This window comes from Trachymyrmex cornetzi, unplaced genomic scaffold (assembly GCF_001594075.2).
Source record: "Trachymyrmex cornetzi isolate Tcor2-1 unplaced genomic scaffold, Tcor1.1 scaffold488, whole genome shotgun sequence".
Taxonomy (NCBI): domain Eukaryota; kingdom Metazoa; phylum Arthropoda; class Insecta; order Hymenoptera; family Formicidae; genus Trachymyrmex; species Trachymyrmex cornetzi.
Genome location: NW_017299706.1, coordinates 218,094 through 239,061, shown reverse-complemented (window position 1 = coordinate 239,061; position 20,968 = coordinate 218,094). Strand labels below are relative to the sequence as shown.

At 33.1% G+C, this 20,968-nt stretch overlaps 3 protein-coding genes across 4 annotated transcripts in view; 1 reads left to right on the top strand and 2 right to left on the bottom strand.

Moving 5' to 3' along the window:
- Positions 1-1,926: 1,926 nt before the first annotated feature.
- Positions 1,927-6,098, bottom strand: LOC108765401 (uncharacterized). The gene is given in 5 exon segments (XM_083287370.1): positions 1,927-2,584; positions 2,661-2,836; positions 4,211-4,503; positions 5,838-5,878; positions 5,881-6,098. Coding segments are annotated over 5 exon segments (867 nt in total). The 5' UTR covers positions 5,933-6,098; the 3' UTR covers positions 1,927-2,279.
- A 2,316-nt stretch (positions 6,099-8,414) lies between these two features.
- Positions 8,415-13,302, bottom strand: LOC108765442 (adenomatous polyposis coli homolog). 2 transcript variants are annotated; one of them, XM_018514169.1, is made up of 9 exons: positions 12,922-13,302; positions 11,736-12,681; positions 11,476-11,620; positions 11,132-11,283; positions 10,693-11,038; positions 10,212-10,620; positions 9,703-9,960; positions 9,380-9,616; positions 8,415-9,201 (listed from the first exon to the last, which is right to left on the bottom strand). In XM_018514169.1, the coding sequence occupies exons 2-9, from the start codon at positions 12,604-12,606 to the stop codon at positions 8,473-8,475; spliced, it is 3,147 nt and encodes a 1,048-aa protein (XP_018369671.1). In that variant the 5' UTR covers positions 12,607-12,681; positions 12,922-13,302; the 3' UTR covers positions 8,415-8,472. The 2 variants fall into 2 exon arrangements, with proteins under 2 accessions (XP_018369671.1, XP_018369670.1); XM_018514168.1 differs by lacking the exon at positions 12,922-13,302 and having other exon boundaries at positions 11,736-12,823.
- A 1,429-nt stretch (positions 13,303-14,731) lies between these two features.
- Positions 14,732-20,968, top strand: part of Agps (alkyldihydroxyacetonephosphate synthase) — a 16,936-nt gene continuing 10,699 nt past the window's right edge. The window contains exons 1-2 of the mRNA XM_018514130.1: positions 14,732-14,922; positions 16,093-16,182. Coding sequence (XP_018369632.1) covers positions 14,831-14,922; positions 16,093-16,182 — 182 coding nt within the window. The 5' untranslated portion in view covers positions 14,732-14,830. The remainder of the gene's footprint in view (positions 14,923-16,092; positions 16,183-20,968) is intronic.

The window sequence follows — 20,968 nt, the reverse complement described above, 5'->3', positions numbered from 1 at the left end:
AATTATCGACAGATTCTTTCGTAGATGCGAAAATCACTACATCGCAACGTTCTGTGTCGATATTTATTGTATCGCCACGCCGGGAAGAGGACGGGGTTGACATTTTAAATGTTCTTCGATATTAATGTTTATAACGATGTTCGTAATCATGAAGCAGGAATACAGGACACGCGTCATCCTGTCAGTAAAATGGACGATCGCTCGATTAGTGCACTTTATCATTGCTATACACGCACATATTTATTATATATATTATATATTGTGTGTGTGCGCGTGTGTGCGCACACGTGTATAGCTTTCGTCCCGACACGATGTTATTTCGTCCAGCTTTAATCTCAAAGCTATAATCGAGATCGATGATGGCGGCGAAGAGTCGTCGCCCGTTGTTCAAGGCAACGTCCATAAGCTTTATAAATGATTTTCCTTTCGTAACAAAAACGTTAAGACAAGACATATTATTATGTTTTCTTTACGCTTGAGCTAGGAGTGTAATTGAATGCGAACGGAGTCCGTGATGAAAACCGTTATAATATTGACTGTATGATGAACATTTGACTGATGAGGACCTAAGGAAAAATTCGAAACTAATACTTTAAATAAGTAGTACTCCGCGAATATTATAACCGTAAATAATCACGCATTGTGAAAATAACATATCACACAAATACTTGCCGCTTCATATAGGGATCTGCATTATAAAAAGAGCAATCTGGATTATAAAGATGTATAAATGCAATCTTAAATATAATTACACACACACACACACACACAGACGGCTACTAACTTGGTAAATAAATATTCAATCCAATAAAATTTATGTGAAATATATAATTCAGAAATAAATCGAACTTTATAGTAATTATTTATATTACTTTATACAATCACAGAAAGAGGTATTGATACAAGGATACTGACTGATAATCGCTCATTTATTAACGGATCTATCCTCTATGCGCTAAAATACAGAAATACAGAAGCAAATATCGGTCAATATCTCAATCCCGATTTTTTTATACACGATAGAACCATGTTTAATCTATAGACGTCAAAATCGCTCTGCTTGACGGTATCTATTTAGATGTAAATGGTAGTCATTGTATAAGCATGTTTTTCCACAGAATTAGTTAAACACGAAATGCGACATATCTCGACGACACTCGTGAATAAATAATCGCGACTGTTCGTGACAGCCACGATTGTTACCTGTTGTAATTCATTAAATTGCGGTGGATTATAACATAAATGCTAATTTTAAACATGCAATTTATGTAACTGTTATTATTAGTATTATAGTACTTTATAAGACAATCTATATCGAAACAATATCAGTTGTTGATATTATTGTAATTTGTAGTTTTTTAATATTTGTATTATACTAATAAGTGTCATCCGTGTATATAAATACGAAAAAGAATTATATTATTTTCAAACATGCATACGCTCTGGTACTCGCAGTGTGGCCATTGCGTGTATTCCTACAAAATAATAATCTTTTTCTCTTATATTTCAGACATATATATATATATATATATATATATATATATGAAAACGACGTTTTTATATGATAGACTGTATATCCTCGACGAGATTCGCGTGTCCGAATAAAATAGAATGCGAATAGATTCTCATGTTTACGATTAAACGGTGATCATGAAGATGAAAATAAACTGCAAAAATATAATACAGTCTATTTATAGATCTATCAATAATACAATTGCTGATTTACAATTCTACTGCGGCAGATAAATCAACATGTGGGTGACGGCGACCTAAAAATCTACAAAATTATAAATATTTTCAAATATCGATCCTTTGCGCACGTGATTGCAATTTTCTATTCATAAATTATTAAATATATAAAAATTAAATTTGAGATTAATATTCTAAAAAAATTTGGGACAGGAAAATATTTTACTAAAAAAAAAACAAAAAGTTATTTTCCAAGTTTGTCGACGGATAACGCCTCGAACACGCCTTTCTATTATACGCTATATGATAATTAGCGTAGCATCGATCAAATATTGTAGAATGCTTTGCATGCTCAAATAGCTTGCAGCGAAATGTAAATATGCGGTAATGGAGAAAATGTCTCGAAGGAAAATTCTTGTTGTATGATTATTAATAAAATTCAAGAGCACTGCCATGAATAATTCAATTTCAGGAAATAATCCCGATTGTGCTATCTTGTTTTACTGTCTATTTTATCGACGAAAGTACAATACGCGTCGGGTTGGAACTTTCTCGAATGACTTGTACTTAAAATTTCACTTAGCAAAGAACTAAGGACGTGGAAGCATGTGTAACGGATAATGTTCTTGATCCTCGTTGGGAAGTACCTGATGACTTCTGTCATGCCAACCGTCTGGGACGTGATATAATCCGTAATTAACGCCACTAGTAGCTATCTTTTTCAGACCTTGTATGCTGGATAATATAAGAGCCATTTTGGCGAGAATCAGGGCTTTACCACCCAGCACCGCAAGGAATTGAAAACCCATCGGCACTAGAATCGTACCCATCAACAGCAGACCCATCATCATAAGCGGGAACATGTGATTCTTACGACGGTAACGACGTTTCCGACCTATGGAACGCAAATTTAACTTTAAATGATCGTTAAGTTTCACAGTTTATGCGTTATGATCCGCGTTATGACTCACCCTGAACGATATTATTATCCAAATTTCGTACGGACATCGGACTGTTAGCAGCTGTATTAAATATACGATCAACGTCAATTTTAAAAGCGTGAGTCCGCAAGACGCGTGTCATTCGATTCCAGATGATTGCCGACCAACTGATATCCTCCTCTTCCAATTCATCGGCAGAATCATCTCTGTCGAAAATCGCTGCGCGTGTTTTAATCGTAAATATAATTTTATTTAAAGGGCTTGCAACAACGATATGTTAAATTAAACCTAATATATTATAAACTTCGTGAATATACTTAATATTCCTCTTTACAAACAATCTTTTCACTACAATCTGCATCTTCGAAAAAAATCAATTTTTAATCACACAATTGACATTATCAATTAACTGCAAAATTATGCACATACTTCCTTCACGTCACTCGGTACACATTGTTATTCCAAACCCTTATATACATAATTAATTTTATAATGTATAGTATTTCTTAATAATATTCATTGTATCTTATGTAATTTCAATAAAGCAAAAAAGGGTAAAACTGTACATTACCGACGACCTCACCGATTTCAATGACCTTGACATAATGACCCTGAATTACCTGCAATGAATTTTAACTATCGCTCGTTATTTGTTAAAAAGTTTAAAAAACAACGTCTTTTTTCTGCTATATAAAACAAGAACGTTCTGTTTTAAAATATATTTTACATGACTTTTCACGCGAAGCGACTCTCACCCCACCTCCCTCCCTGTTGAGGGGCGCACAACTCCCACGCGAGGCAACTTAGCAAGATGGGTGGAACTCGCTTCGTGTGAAAGTCATGCGCCTCTAAGCAGGAGGGGAGGTGGGGTGGGAGTCGCTTCGCGTGGAAGTCGTGCACCCCTAAGCAGGAGGGGGAGGTGGGATAAGAGTTCACTTCACGGGGAAAGTGGTAAAATATATTTTAAAACAAAAAATTTATTTTATACAGTAGAAAAGAGACATCATTTTTCAAACTTTTTTGTTAATAACTTTTTAATGAATGACGAGCGACGACTAAAATCTAGTAAAGGTCACTCAGTTGGCATGTGTCAAGATCATTGAAATCGGTGAGGTCGTCGGTAATATGCAGTTTTACCAAGTAAAAGCATATTGAAGATACGTAATAAACGTTTTTCTCTCTTCTGATATATTTCCAATATTATGAAAAATGGATCCAAAAAATGGAAAAATGGATAATATGAAAAGTAATTGGAAGAGTTGAATATAGGACTGAACTTTGAGCACGCGATAACGCATTCTTCCGAAATTCAACGAATTTTGATATAATATTACAATCTTACTGCAGCACGCTTCAATGCATATTAATCTACTATATAGCAAACTTGGATAAAATTCCTTTAACAATATCTCCCTGATTCGCATACCTTTAGCCTTGAGCTTTTATCGGCCAGAGTTCTATTTCTGATCTACTTCCCTACTGCGCCTATTTGTTCTCTTTCTCTCTCTCTCTCTCTCTCTCTCTCTCTCCCTCTCTTTAATTTACGGATAATTAGATATAGATTATAATAATCAACTCACTTATATTCTGTATTGTTTTCATCGTTTGAATGAAGTCGTATCAGATCGACTCCGTCGAATATCGTAATAACATCATCGTCGAGGAGAGTATCCAAAGTGTCAATGGCTCTCTGCTGCACGCATCTTCTAAAAATGTCCAATAATTCGTCCTGATCGGAGCTGTTTTGCGTCACTGATGGGCAATTCTTGATTATGGATCGTAACTCAGAGTACCATTTTGTTTTATCGTCACAGCCGGCCCTTACGACTGCAGTCAGCATGAAGGCGAGGACGTGGAAAGCACGAGGGTGCATCTGTATTTAGACGCATATGAGTTTCTCAGGACCAATAATATCAATATGGATTATTGACGCAGTTTGTTCGCGTTTTCTCTCTTTTTTTTTATATGATGTTTTTCCTGAAAATCAACTTTATTCGCCTAATCTAAACTCTAAACTGTACACTTTTGTTAAGCTGCAAGCAAATTCTGTGGATAATTTTACATCAATTTTTTTTGGCAAAAATGTAAAAATTGTTAAAGAAATATATAGTTTAAAGAAATTTCGCGATACTATATATTTATGCAAATGCTACATTAATACTTGTAAATTTCCTTTTATGAACAAAATTTAGAAAGTTTAGAATAATCCGAGAGGAAAGTCATAAGAAAAATAAGTATTGTTTTTTAAAATTAAAATGCCATAAGGAGATACGTTTGTCAAAATTTAAATTTAATTAAAAAGTTGTTCAAGATTCTTTTATTTTTTCTATTTCTTTTTTTTTAAAGAGAGATTATTTAATGAATATTATTTTATTTAATTAAATAAATATTAAATGAATAATATTATCACAACTTCAAGACTAATTAAATTTAAAAAAATATTGGTTGCGTTCGGAAACGTCGCTCGGATGCCTCCGATCATCATCTGTCCTTGTTTAACATTTAATGTTAAAGTTAATAACGCAGTCATTGTAGAATAGATATTATTCATCAAAAGATTTTTGATAATATATATTTACGATGTCTGCACGTATTCCAATTTTTCTGCCCTATTTTCTTATCTCATCCATAAAACAATTTCATCTATGTCAGTGTTACCTTTGTATATTTGACTTATTTTCTTCTTCGATTTTTTTGACCTATATATATACGTGTGTAAATTATTAAATAAAACAACAAAACAATATTACAACAAAGATAAGTACTTTATAGATATAAATTCGAAAGTGATGGAAAGAATATCAAAACTTTTTTTTCGAGAAGTATATTAACAATCTTCTGATCAAATACATGATATTTTCACGACATTTAATTATTTGTAATATATATTAGAAAAATAGTATTTTTGAATAGGCACAAACGTAATTTCAACTTTTTTTTCTATACAGTTATTTTTATGACTAGCATTATTATTAATTAATCCTGCCTAATTATTATCAAGTTTCTCATCTTTTATTGGTTAATATTATAAAAATGCTAAAATATTAATAATAATGTTTTAGCGATTTTTCTGTTAAAAGTGTGTCATCTTCGACGTATACTCAGACAAATCAATTGGAAATTGGCCGATCAAAAATTTCTAGAAACGGAATCCGGAAAAGGCAGAGCTTGATTCAAATTCACATAAATATTCATAAAGAGCTTTACCTGGAAAAATCTGCACTCCTCCGGAGACCACTTCACAACGGACACGTCGCGGTATACTGTGAAAGACGGTCGTACGGGCAGTGCATTGCGTACATTTATACGTGCAGAAAATAGACTATGATGCCGTGCAGGTAGTCATTACGAGTCATCGAAGGGCATCAAGGTAGCGGTCAAAAGGCGGCCGGACTTTACGCTCGACCGACCGCTCTCCGCAATCACTGGCAAAAACTATGTTAGTACTTACTGCCCGTATGATCCGGATATTGCTATTTTTTTTCCCCAATGTAATGGATAGAATCCACCGATTTCCGCCGCAAAAAAAGTATTTCAATATGATAAATATCCATATGTGAAAATATACCAAAAATAAGAGAAACCTTCTTTTATAGAAATTCTGCGACAATTAAGCCATTTAAAAAAAATTAATGTTTTATATGAAAAAAGAGAATTTCTAAAATCATAATTTACAAGATCAACATGAGAAATGCCGCGTTTCTACATCGGAAATACATACAAAATTCTATAATACATAAAATTGAAAAGTTGAAAAGAGCCATTCAAAATATTAAGAATATAAAATATTTTTGCTCTATTAATTATTATATGATACCCAAAATAATACCGTACGTGCGGTGATGCATAAATTTATATTAGATCGATCCAAAAGCAATCGGGTTAAAAGCATATTTTTTCGCAACTGTGTGTGTATGTGTGTACAATACTAATTTACTAATAATATTACACACTTGGATCATCGTATCAAAATGAATTATATTTTAAATTAAAGCTTGAACATTCCCTTTGATAATCGTGTAAATTAAATGTGAATTACACAAAATGTATTACAAAATAGTAGACGTTAAAGACGGACATAGAAAGATAGGAAAAAAATATCTTATTCAAACTATTGCGTGGCTCATAGGGGAATTGGTTGCCAGGCACAAAAGTGTATGAGTCTTTAAGAGGATGCTGGAGTTATCGACGGAACATCATTTCGTATTTCTCAAATTTTGTTTTCCTCAATATTTTGCAATATACAGAATAAAAAATCCTTCTCCAGAATAAAAGAAAAAATGCAAATACCCTCCCCCCTTTGGAAAAGTATAAACCCGTATGAAAATTCCCCCGAAAATTGTAAATTACAGTTTTCAATTACTATGTAGGTTCTTCCTTCACATATACATATAAATGAATGCAAGGATACATCTAAACAAAAAGTACTTTCCTATATTTGAATAATTTATAAAAATATCATGAGACCTTCAATAGGACCGTGCCTAGCGAGCATGCGATGCGTGCATAGCACGCAGGTGGCCAAAGCCCAAAGATATGAACCACTGAAAAGTAGATTTCAAGCTTTTTTTAAATTTAAATTTTCATCATTTTTAACGAAAATATTGTATACATAATTTTGAACTCTAACAAGATGCCATAGAATTCTTTGTATTAAAAATTTATTTCTATGTGAAAATGAAAATAAGAGATACAACTTCCAATGGCCTTGATTTTGATCAATGTTCACCAGGTCATGATCCTAAACAACATTAAAGAGGTTTTAACTGTCGGTCAGGTGCTGGGTAATGCTAATGTTGGCGGTGCTGTAACTTGCAAGCCCTATAACTCGAAAAGTACTTCATGAAAATATATTTTATTATAGTGTTCTGGAAAGAGAGAGCTCTCGAGATGTGCTACAAAAATATGAAATAAAAATTTTTTTATTTAAGGAGGTTTTATTTAAAAAATTCACGTTGACCTTGATCTGACCTTGGTAATACCCCCTATCCAAAATCCGTTATTTCCACCTTCTTTCCCCCAAGAAAACCTACAACTTTCATATACATTTTTTTCTTGTATCTCTCTTAATTTCTGAGATATTTGTCTGGGGTGATTAAAATGCCCTACTCTGTATATTGATTATTTAAAAGGTCGAGTTTAAAAAATCCAGTTAAAAATTTTATTCTAAATTAATTTGTTGATAACATTTAGAATACAAAAATCATCATTCTTTGCATATTATGGTCAAAATTAAATAATTAATGACCTGTTCATCGCAATTCTGAATGCAATTAATTCAGTTAATTTTGTCTAATTGCCAAATATATACATATAATCAGTAACTTAAAATATAAAAACTGTAAGAACACAGAATACAGATATCTTGATATTTTAAATAATTTACAAAATATTAATCAGAGCTATATAAGATTTTTCAGGTTTATCAATTCAATTCATAATGAAATTTTTTATTATTATAAATATCTTATAGCGAACTCGATCGGACGTACTAATGCGCATTGGTACATATTAAATCCATTGTATGATTATCGAGTGAATAAAAGTGAAATGAAAATATTTCGAATTATAAAATACATGTTTTATCTAATAGCATAATAAAGCGTATTATTTTATAATTTAACTGATTTCCATATTTATAATAAACACACATTTGTACATCAATTTACGTACAACGCCTTTAACATGCAGTGAGTCTGCTAATCGATTTCGCTATTAAATACAATAATCCTTTATTTATTAATTGATATATAAAAATATTCAGTCTTTTTTCAAATATTGTATGTACAAATTGCCAGAAAGAGAAAGAAAGAAAAACTCTGATAAATGCGATACCTGTATGTTATGTTTTACAAACATAAGAATTGTAACTGCACACTGAATAATTGTCCTCCGGTATCGGCTCGCAGTCCTCGTGGCCATTGGAGATTGCACTTTCATTAGGTTTAGTTCCCTTAACACACTTGTTTCTAGGCATACCAGAAGTAATGCACAATTCTAGTAGGGCCCATTCTTCCGTAGAAATCAACGAACCTTCTTCACTGAGAGAACTCACTGAACTGTGTCGCGAAGGCATCGTGTTAGATTTCACTGTGTTGTGATTTTTATACGTATAATCGTCGTTGTTTTGAATCCTATTATAAATCGGCATGCATTTCACGTCGCGAGATTGTAAGGGCATACACAAATTATCGACGGAATTACCGTTTTGACTCTCTGTATGACGAAGCGGCGATCTTCGAGCACAATGCGGCGAATTGTTTATTCTCTCGCGCGTACCGTTATCACAATTTTTTAATGTCTGACCGGAGGTTTGTGCTATATTACTGCTTGTTACTTTTCCGGGGAAGTAGTTAAAATTGCCGGATACGTTTCTCGTGAAACGCATATCCGTTGTGTTGATGTTCGCAGATTTGTACGACGGTGAATACAGCGTGGCATTCCTGGGAGAATGAGATTTATTCGCAAAATAAGAAACTGAAGGGATGGAAAAATTGTCTGCGCCTTTCAAAGGTGATCCAGATTTTTTGGTTGTGGATGTCATTGCTGTAGATGGCATAGAATTTAGTGCCTGAAAATTAATTTATATCGCATGTATCAAATATTAGAATATTTATCAAAATATATAAAATATTTCAAATATGAAGCAGAAATATCCCTTATTGGTATAGTTTTTAATGTGTTTTCATTCTTTAGTATCTGTCAAGGAATGCTTGTGCATATTTTATTTATACATAAATACAACTTACTTTTGGCATACCAGATCTAATACATTGTGCTAACATGATATCTTCTTCTTCTTCTTCTTCAGAAAGTCCATTATCTTCGAAGGACAAAAGCTTTTTCACTATACTTTTTTTTTGCTCCATACATCTTGGCTGAAAAAATGTTAATGAAGTGGGAGACGACTGCATGTTCATTGTTGTAAGATTTTCCTTAGTTTGTGCTAACGGCGATCTAATTGACGGTGATAAACTGAATCTTGCCTAAAATGTAAATCACAACATTATTGCTGTACATAGAACATCTGGCTTAAATGTGGATACAAAGTTTTCAGTTTTAAAGTAACAACCTTTGGCATTGCAGATTGTATACATTCCGTCAAAATTGCATCGTCATCTGAATGATTCACGCTATCATCTGAAAATTCGTCTGGATGTCTCAATGATGCGCTACCCGACGATTTAGGACTCAACATGGAATTTTTATTTCCATGATTTGTCTCAACAGGTGAAGACGACGGTGTGCCACATATGTTAAACTTGTGCGAAAGTGTTTCAGATTTTTTAACAAACAGAATACCATTTGGAAGAGGAGTTATTTGTCTCGCCTATGAATAAAAATAACAATAAAAATAACAATAGGATAATCATATGTATAGAGTAGGAAATCTAGATTCGATTAAATATTAAAAAAAAAGAAAAAATATAATTTATATTAAAGGATTCTTCATTCCATATAGTTCAAAAGATTGATTAAATAATTAAAAGTTTATTAAATGAAAAGGTATGAGGTTATATAGTGAAGATTGTAAAAATTCCAAAACAATAAATAAATACACAAGATTGAAGAAGTTAATACCTTAGGTATGCCCGATTGAATGCATTCATCTAATATTTTCTCATCTTCGCCTGAAAGATTGGAATTTTCATCGGACAAGTCATTTCTGTGACAATCAATCTCGACTGATTTATTTTGCTCACACACATTCTTTTCTATGTCCTCATGTACACTTGGTATTGAAAGCGCAGACAGATTGGATTGAGACCCTACTGGAGAGATATCTGCAGGCGTATCCTCGGTGCAATATACATGTACAGTGTCTGAAGTAACAATCTCCATCACAGTTCTATTTTTTGAAGTACCAACAGACGTTTTAATAGGAGTCACATGTGATTCCAATCTTGGAATAGAATTTCTCTGATATGGCATTAAGATGCTTGGCGATTCTGGTTGAACAGATTTCTGAACGTTCAGAGACTGTCTATATCTATATAAATATATTTTTATACAAATAATTTATTTAAATTATTGCATAAATTCTTTTTCTATGATATATTACCTATTAGTTTGCATTCCCATATTAATACAGGCAGCCAATATATCCTCATCATCTTCATCACCATCACTTACTTGTTCCTCTTTCACATCACTTTCTGAGCTATTTATTTTCATATTAAACATATCTTTCTCAAGTATATGAACTGTATCTTTTTCATTTGTATCAAGTATTCCTTCTACTTTACAATACATTTTGTTAGTATCATTAGGTATTTTAATTTCATCGTCTATTGTAAGAGAGCTCAGACTGGTCGCACTAGAAAATTCAATTGGTGTTGATTCTTCCTTAAAAGTAGCAATGTCATCTTCAAAAACACTATTCCTTGTGACATGCGGTTTAGAAAATACTGCAACAGATAAAATTTAGGCAATCTTTAGATAAACAAACAGTTATATTATTATCATTATTATTATCATTAGTGATGAATAACATTGCCTACATAAATATTGGACTGACGGTCTTACTGCTTCTTCTTGTGTCTTTGATATAAATTCTGTATTGTGGGTTTTATGATTTCGTGGGCTTGGTAAACCTGTTTGTGTGGGCGAGTCAGGCAGCTCACTGGGTGAGACTACGCCACTGGTCCTACGGCTAAAATGAAAAATAGTATATTTTTTGAAAAATTAAAGCATTAAAATTAAATTTAAAGTTTAAGATATTTGTTTAGTAGTAATCTTGGAAATAAAATACAATCACATAGTACAATATTACAATATTAATACTTAATGTACATATAACTTTTGTATGTTAGATACTATAATGAATTATACATTTTCAATTTACCTAAAATCACTGATCACAGAACTACGATCATCATGGATAGAATATTGCTCAAAACCACTCAATGAACCAAGTGAACTGCAGCGTGAAAACATTAGAGGAGTTTCTTCTGCATAGTAATCTTGGCCACCAAATGTCACCATTTTCCCTGGAATATAATGCAATATCTTTTTGTATTAACTTCATGTATATTTGTTAAAATTGTATATAGAAAAATGTTTGCATATTTTTATCAACTTATTGTTTAATATATATAATAAAACCTTCTTTATCTAGAACACGTGGATTATTCTTGTTCTCAAAAGAATCGTTGCTCACTGATGACAATTCGATTTGATTGCTATTCAATCCCACAACATTGTGATCATTATTTTCCAATTCTTCCTTATTTACAGAAGGAGAATTATTTAAATCTTCTTTTGATATAATTCCTGTAATGTTATTCTGAGGAGTCATTGCGCTACTTAAAGAACTAAGCGAATTAGCACGTGAGAAGCCATGGGATGTTTCCTCCTCCTCCTCCTCCTCATAATAACTTACTATCTTCTCTGGAGTTACTTGTCCAGGATTGAGAACTGCGGTATCCTTTGAATTCTCTTCTTCAAGTTCTTTTGTTATTAAACCATCTTGCTCATTGCAACTAAGTGTTTCAGTCTGTTTGATGAAAGACACAGGTATTTTGCTGGTTACTTGAATCGTCTTTTTTGATATCTTCTTTACAAGTACGTGCTCCTTTATGTCTTCGACTCGGAGATCTGACATGGAGGTAGCCGTGGAGAAGTTAAAAGGAGTTTCGTAGGGTGTTCCCTCTGTACAATAAGTCTTGATGGTATCCTCTTGTTCACTGCCAGGAAAGTACTCGGTGTTCTGTTTCTCCTCCTCATCAGTGTCATCCTCGGCGTATCGCAAGCTATAATCTGTAGGCTGATCAAGATCGGTTTCGGCATAATCACCAAATAGGTCCACCTTGTTGTCATGCTTGTTGAATTCCTTTTTCGAAGCGTGGCTTGCTTGTGATTTGTCAGCCAGGTGTTCATTTTGTGTGGGAGCATTTCTCTCAATATATTTTTTGCTGTAATCAACTGGTTGATCGTTCACGTCCTCGTCGTATGTTTCTACGTCATTTATATCCATAATGATGACAGGAAGAAAATTTTGACAGGAAAGTTCTAATCAAGATGCATTGTGAAAGATTTTGACTTGAATCTCCTAAAAGAAAGCAATTGTCAAAATTTTTATTTGCACACTACTAATGTTGTGTTGTGAATCAGTGAAAAGAAATCGAATGATTGAGAATCATTCTCCATCAATATTCTCCATTCCTAAAGTCTTCCAACACTTTCGCGTAAGCGTTTTTCTGTAAAAAAAAGGGGGGGAAGGGGAATTATATTTATAAATAAAAAAACTGTATAAACATTACAAAAATAATCTGAGCGTCTCTTACCATACCTTATGTCAAATACTTTTCTCCTGTTCTGGGAGACGCTATTAGCGCTATTTCTGTCATTTATCTTCGTTGTTTATTAGATGTAAAACAAGGACAGAATAACACAAATAGCGCACCTTTTATCTTGCTTGGTAAAGCCAAAATAAATAAAGAAAACAATTTTACACTTTTTCACACTTGCACAATACCGTTAAGTCCGGATCTACAATTGTCTGATTTACATTGTGCACTTCACACAGTTACACGTACTAACTAGTAACTTTCTACTAAATTATTTTAATTTCATCGATGTATTCAATGAATGATATACTAAATTGATACAATATGCATCAAAATGATTCATTAAATACACATATCGTATATACGTTTGCACGTATCGCCAAAATTATGCTCATTCAATAGAAAGTTACTAGGTAATACCCGTATGTCAAGTGCACGATGTAAACTAGGCCACTGGCTTATGGTGAGTTCAACTTGCTTACACTTTTTTACACTTAAAATGGGATAGATATATATTTGGCGCTGAAAAGAGAGAAAGCGAAGATGCTGAGTGCAGCCATTGGCTGTGTTCAGCGGACTCAACAGTTGGGTGAGCACTCGCTGTTATTGGTGTATTCTTTTAGATCATCCAATTAGCATTTTAGATCTGAAAGAATACATCAATAGCAGCGAGCGTTTACTCAACTGTTGAGTCCGCTGAACGCAAGCGAACGATCATGATGTATTGCTGGATTCACCCTGCATCTGATTTGCGTCGTACGACGCTGTGCAACCAATCAGAAAACAGGATTCCGATGGATTTTGCTTCGTATCATCGGAATCCTGTTTTCTGATTGGTTGCAGTGCGTCGTACGACGCAAATCGGGTGAATCCAGCATATCATTTCCGGATGCGCAGTAGGAGAATGAATTGTGGTCCAAATTTGATTGGCTATTCCAATATGCCAGCGCTGTTATACGCAGGAAAGTGCATTGGGGCCAAAATGATTGGTTGTTTCCAGTATATAGGAAAGAAAGAGCATGAAGGACTTGGATTGATTCATTTTTTTATACATAATACACTATGCAAGATTCTGTGTTCCCACCCTAATGCTACAAATGTTTTGAAGCATCCTTTGTTACTGGTCAATTGATAAAATTCTTTTGTTTTTTTATTGACATGCTTCAAATAGCGTTTTCGACTTTAGTGGGTCTGCATCGACCGGCAGGGTTGAATTACACGCTCCAACGTTCCACATTGGTTGACGTTACACGCTCTACCCGCTCTACCAATAGCAGAGCAAACTTTAACTTCACCCTTTGTTTGGATAGGCTTATGGCTCCTGCACGCAGAACGCGTTATTTTTGTATTAGAGATACTATCTTAGAGCTATTTCTTTGAATGCTCAGAAAACTCCAGAGTTACTTTGGATAGAAAAAAATGCAACTCTACACTGATACGAAAATGCCTCTTGTGTATTACAAAATAATGTGCTGGCTGGCGCGGCGAGACGCATTGGATTGGTTGGCCTACGTTTAGAAGCTTAAGCCTGCGGCACACGATGCTTGTTTTCCTGCTGGATCGCTAGTTGAATCATAATCTTACCATCGTATTGGCTGTGATACTGAGCACTGACAGCATCGCAGCCAATACGGTGGCAAGATTCTAATTCAGCTAGCGATCCAGCAGGAAAATAAGCGTCGTGTGCCCGCTGGCTTTACGCGAATTGGTAGCATATACGTGATTGGCGCGTTGATGGGTGGTCGGGCGGAGGCGGAGGCTCTATCGATTTAAATTTGGTTTGCCGGTGCGCGTGTCAATAGTGGACGCGGAACCGTCGCCGCGTGTTTTAGGGTTATTTCTTAGTTATCTCTAAGTTTCTTTCCCTCGCGATACCTCTCAAGCGAGTTTAAGCGACTTTACATTGTGAATATGTCTGAGGAGCAAGGGAACCATAGGACGACTGCGGAAACGGCGAGCGCGAACGAGCCGATCGAGTTTGAGAGCGCCGTGCCGAAAATCAGGTCTGTCTCACGTACGTTCGGCCGGTACTCGACTACTCGCTCCTCGATACTCCTCGGGACTATTTCACGAGAGACAGATGTGCCCTATGTATACATATATATATATATACATGATGGCAATTGTGCCCACGCCGGCCACGCGCGTGCATTTAATCGCGAACGGCCACACCTCTTGCAGCTGTGTATACACTTTACGTCTATCAAATTTTGCAGTGACTCATTCAGTCGACGTCGCGTCGTCACTCCCCCGCGTCTCAAATGATATCTTTGTGAACGCGAACTGCACGCGCAATTGTAATGTTGATCGATAATAAGATAATACTTATTCCGTACTTCCCGGTTACAAATTTTTCATGCATGGATATGTATAAACATACAAAAACACGCATAAATATTTAGAAACATGTACAATTATATATATAGAATATGTCCATACACGTTTATACATCCTTTTTTCTTTTGTAAAATTACTTTTTATTGTAATAGAAATAATAATAGTAATGTGAAAACATAAAAAATAATTAAAAGGATAATTTTCGCATTGTTTGTTTTAGAAAAAAACAAGTTTAGAAAAATGTAAAAAAATTGCTCATACATAATTATGTATAATTTTATATATAATTATGTACATAAATAATTTTTTTCTATTTCTTCAAATTTGATTTTTTCTAAAATAAATAGTGCGAAAATTACCTTTTTCATTATTTTTACATTACTATTATTACTTCTATTACACTAAAAAGTAATTTTACAAAAGAAAAACGGTATAAACATGTTGGACATATTTCGTATATAATTATACATGTTTATGCATGTTTATATATGTTTATACCGGGTTGTTTTTCAAGTAGATTTTCCTCGCTTTCTTAATTATTGTTATCTACGTAAATAAACCGTATTCCTTTTTCTCATAGCTCCGCTTTAATAATAATTATGGTGATTGAGTCTAGTGGATGAAATAATGCTAAGCAGAAGAGATAACGTGCGGAAATTTCGAAAAATCGCGTTTCGGTTTTCCGGACCGGACACTCGGTCACGTGACAAAAATGTGCGCGGCAAACACCGACAATTGGAAATATTTCGAGCATTTCAAGTTACGCATGTCGTGAGATATAATTATATTTAGCTTCGCGGGGATTACTCACGTACACATTATTGTTGGTGTTTAAGGCAGCAGTTATTAAAATGGAACGGCTGGGGCTACAAGGATTCTGGTTTTCGTGTGAATGACAAAAATGTGATCGAGTTTACAGGTAACAGGTGAGTTTCGTAGGACCTTGCTATTTTAGAATGTCGATCGATATGTTCGATATATTTTGTCGAGTATAACTACTGTTCAATGAACAGCGGGAAAACAACATTAGTTCCTTTCACCGCTGCAGTAATGCGAGGTCTTTAATTTAAGGCATGTCGATTTTTTGATTAGTGAGTTTTAAGAAAATGAATAGATATATAAGTAGCGGGATTAAAATTAATTTTCTATTTTATAGGCAAAATAAATTAGTTACTATTTTGCTTGAAAATTATGCATTTTGACAATTTGATAATTACTAAATTGATAATGTATTAATTAAAATATTAAATTATTAATAAAATAATTAAATAAAAAATACAATAAAAGTTAATAGGAATCTGCGCTGTAATTCGTGCGCTGAGTATTATATTATACAATTATATACTAAAATTATTAATGTATAAGATGTTAGGTCAACTAATAAAATTACTCGTATAATCAACGTCAAATATAATGATAAGAAAATGTACGTTTCGGCTAACTTCTAGCCTTCCTCAGCGCTATAAAAAATCTTTCTGTGGTCATGATAATATTCAAAATTCACGTTGCGACGATCTGTCGATCAGGATTGCCAGATTAGGCGACAATGAGAATTTGCGACAAAAGATGGCAGAGAGCGACGTGTCGCAAATTAGGCGATTTTCTCTTTTCCTCCGGCGACTTTTTAGGCGACACCGTGACGGCAGCGCCGAGACCCCCTTTATCATCCAATAAGATTTTTAGAAGGCGACATATCGCCTAATCTGGCAACCCTGCTGTCGATGTTCTCTTGCAACTGCCGATCGAAGAGAGCTCATCTCATAACAAGTTCGCAAGCTAGATGGTCTAAAGTTAATTATTTAAAATACAAATTCGTTAAAAACTGGGCAGATAAATCAATTATATCGCGCGATTAACTTGAGAAGCGTTGACGGATGCGATCACATAGAAAATACATCTAGCTATTATAAATTTTCCAAAATAACATATACAATGAGGTTAATAAATTGACAGGAACGGATGAGGCTCTGAGTCTTATGTCCGTATTTATAGTAAGACCTTATTTAAGGCTTCCTTAAATTCATCTTTAGATATTCAGTAGCCAATAAAGGCTGTGTCCAAAATTCATTATCAGCGCTGACTCTACAATTTACGATACGTATACTATACATTTTCAGCACCGGCAGTGAATTTTGGAACAAACAGCCAAAATAATTTGTAGAGCATCTGAAGATAAATTTAAGGAAGCCTTAAATGTAAGGCCTGATTATGAATGCAGGTATTAGGATATATATCCACACAAACTTGCATAAATATATGCATAAAGAAAATTATCCAATCGTATTTTATGTACATCTTTATGATAAAAATGTGATTGGATAATTTTCTTTATACATATGTTTATGTGGCTATGCAAAGTATAACATATTTGTGTGGATATACCCTTACAATTACACGTGAAGTAATGACAATATTTTAAACGAAATGCTCAAATCTGGAAAAATCAGTCATAAATAAAAACAATATTACGAATTTAAGTAACAGTGGTACACTTGGTGTTTATAAATAATTCCGTGTCTGCGTATTCAAATTGATGCCGTTTTTATTGTTTAAATATTACTCATTCAAATATAAATTTTAAGCGTCTTTTATTATTTTAATTCAAGGTTCTTTTATTATGTCATACAAGGTTTTTTTCTCTACATGTAGAATTTCAACCTTGTCCTACACTTAAAATCATGACTTGATTGTATAAACGGTGATTAGTCACAACAGAATTAGTGATAGTATTTCTCTTGATGTGATTTTTTTATTAAAACAAGACAATTTATTCAGACTATAAAATGATAATTTTGAAATAACTATTGTGTCTGATAGCCTTGTGGCTTGCGTATGTGGACGCTATTTTCTCAATGTAGAACAATGTGCTTGAGTTTTTGCTAAAGGAAATTTTATTGTCTCACAGGAACGTTCTTTACAAAGCGGAGAAATAATAACGCTTGATCTTCTCGAGAGATCGACAAAATCATAGACTAAATAAACTTACGCGAAGGTAACGCATGCTACTCGGCTTGCTCTCTAACTATCGATACCAACGCCATAGTTAAATGTTAATTGCATAGTTAATTGTTTTAGCCTTTTTGAAATAGTATTGAAAATAAAATGTAAGGGATCACCAAGATATAAATACGTCACCTTGGTAGAAAACTCACCAATCTAATCAGAAGTGTTGTATAATATCTCGATGATACGATACTCATCCAAACGTATCACCGAGATATTATATAACGCAACATTTCTGACTAAATTGGTGAGTTTTTTTACGAAGAAACATATTTGCTTGTTTTTTAATTTAAGACAATTAACTAAATTGACATTTTTATTGGAACATCAAGAAATTCTTCTCAATCGATTGTCCAGCATATGCTTTTGGCGAGCATATTTATTGTTTATTGAAATCAAGAGTCCTTTGTTATTATCAATTTTTATTAGTAAAATTTTCATTACATATTCAAGGTTCTTTTTATGAAATTCTGGATACGAGAAAGAATCTGTCAACTAGACTATAATAATCGCCTCTTTTTTGTGAGAGGGGATGCTAAGAATTAAAATTAAGATATTTCCCCGAGAGAAGAACAAGTTAAATTGTCGGGAATCATAATCTTGGAATTTGCGTTACTTATGTAATTTAGAGTTATATTGATAAGGACCCAAATTGAAAGGTCGAAACGTTTATTTTATTCATTTTGTTACATTCACACGAAAAAAATAAAGAGTTTTCTGTGCATCCGAACAGCTGATGTAGGCTCTGATGGGCTTTTTTATATTTTTCACTGATAGATTCTTTCTAGCCTCATTTTATATATTTATTTTCTTAATATAACAATTGTCAACAACAATAGTGAAGTCCAAAAAATTAATTTCTTTGTCACTAATTTCCACTGTGAATTGAATTCTGGGATGTACTGAATTAAATTTAGCCAGCACATACTCAGTTTTCGAGGAAACATTCAGTGAAATCAAAATCATATCATTGTCAAATCGTTTATTATTGAGTTCCTTAATTAAATCAAGATATTTTTAATATGACTATATGCCATTGGAATGCTTTCAATAATTATCGTGTGTAAAAAAGTAGCTAACATATAAAAAGATTGTCAATAGACGATGACTCTGAGGGGATAATCCAGCTTGTGGATCTTAGAAAAACCGTATGCACTAGGTAAATCCACCATCACTGCAATTAAGAGTCTCTTATACGTTAGATCTGAAATAAATTTATAATTATTTCAACCTGTAAATAAACTAAGATTGTTTATCATCATTTTCAATGGTGATTTCTTGATGATTTCTATTAGCCTTTAATTGTATTTTATTTATTAATAATTTGAATATAAGGAATTTTAATTGTTTTTTAATTATAATAATTAATAGTTCCATTTGAATCATTAACTAATTATAATTAAATAGAAAGAATTGATTTATATAAATAATTAGTAATCATTAGACCGGTTATACACGTTCAAGTAGCTTGTCAAGTATACTTGTGCAAGTTTGCCAGAACGTATGTACACTTACTGTATTTACGATAATTGTGCAATTGTGTTATCTCGTTATCTACAGTTCTAATAAACTTGCATAAGCGTGCTTGTGCGAATAGGTATTTGCAGCTCCACCATAACGCAATTTAAACTCGAAGGTTTGTTCGCGTTGCTTAAAATCCCCACAAATTTTTGCATTTTAAATGAGATAAATATTCAGGCGTTGAAAAGAAACAGAAGATGAAGATGCTAAGTGCAAGCAATACGCGAACAAACAAATTGATTAGATTTTAGAAGGTTTTTATAATATGTAGGACTCTGAGTATGCTACAACGTACACACGGTTTTTACTTCTGCAAGTCAGTTTAGCGCAAGTACTTAAATCGAATGAATTTTCATATTCGCTCCAGTCACTTACGTAAGTCAGAATAACTATGCATCTTTTGTCATATATACTTGACAAATTTACTTAAACGTGTGCAGTAGTCTACTTACAATAGGGCTACTTACAATTAGACGAATTTTATGATTTAAACGATAACGCATAAGAATTTATTATTATTATAAAGAATTAGAGATATATTTTTATTTATTGAAGGATGTCACAAGAAGCTACGTGATAAAGAACGTAAAAAAAACCAAATATAGGAAATGTGTTTTATTCGACTCGTAAGTCATACATATTTTATGCGATCTTTGATTTTTATTGATTAAATTAGGAATAATTTTCGATTCTCAATTTTTTAAGTAATTATTTTGTGATCTCTTTGTTTTGATCTATTTATTATAATATTTAATATAAAATTCTTTACTCGATTTTAATAATTTACTTAATTATTCATCACTATATACTTAAAGATTTCAATAATATTTATAACGCTGAGAAATTTTTAGCTTGCTAAAGTGTACACATTAAATGTTGAAATCCTTTTGTCTCGTTTTCCATGTCTAACTAGTTATATTTATCCATTTACGTATCGTTAATGCATATTACGATATCTTATGTGCATGTTATGCACCTTTTATTTACACTTCTTGAGTGAGACTTTCGCCAGGGAATTCAAAGGGGACCTTGTCTTGCGTAAATTCCTAAAATCTCAAAAAGAAGAAAACACAGAATATTATTCTTATTCACATTAATAATATAATTATTTCAAAAATATGTTAATTATAGAATTTTTCACAATTTTGTTTATTACATTAATATAGGGTGACCATCCGTACTCTTTAT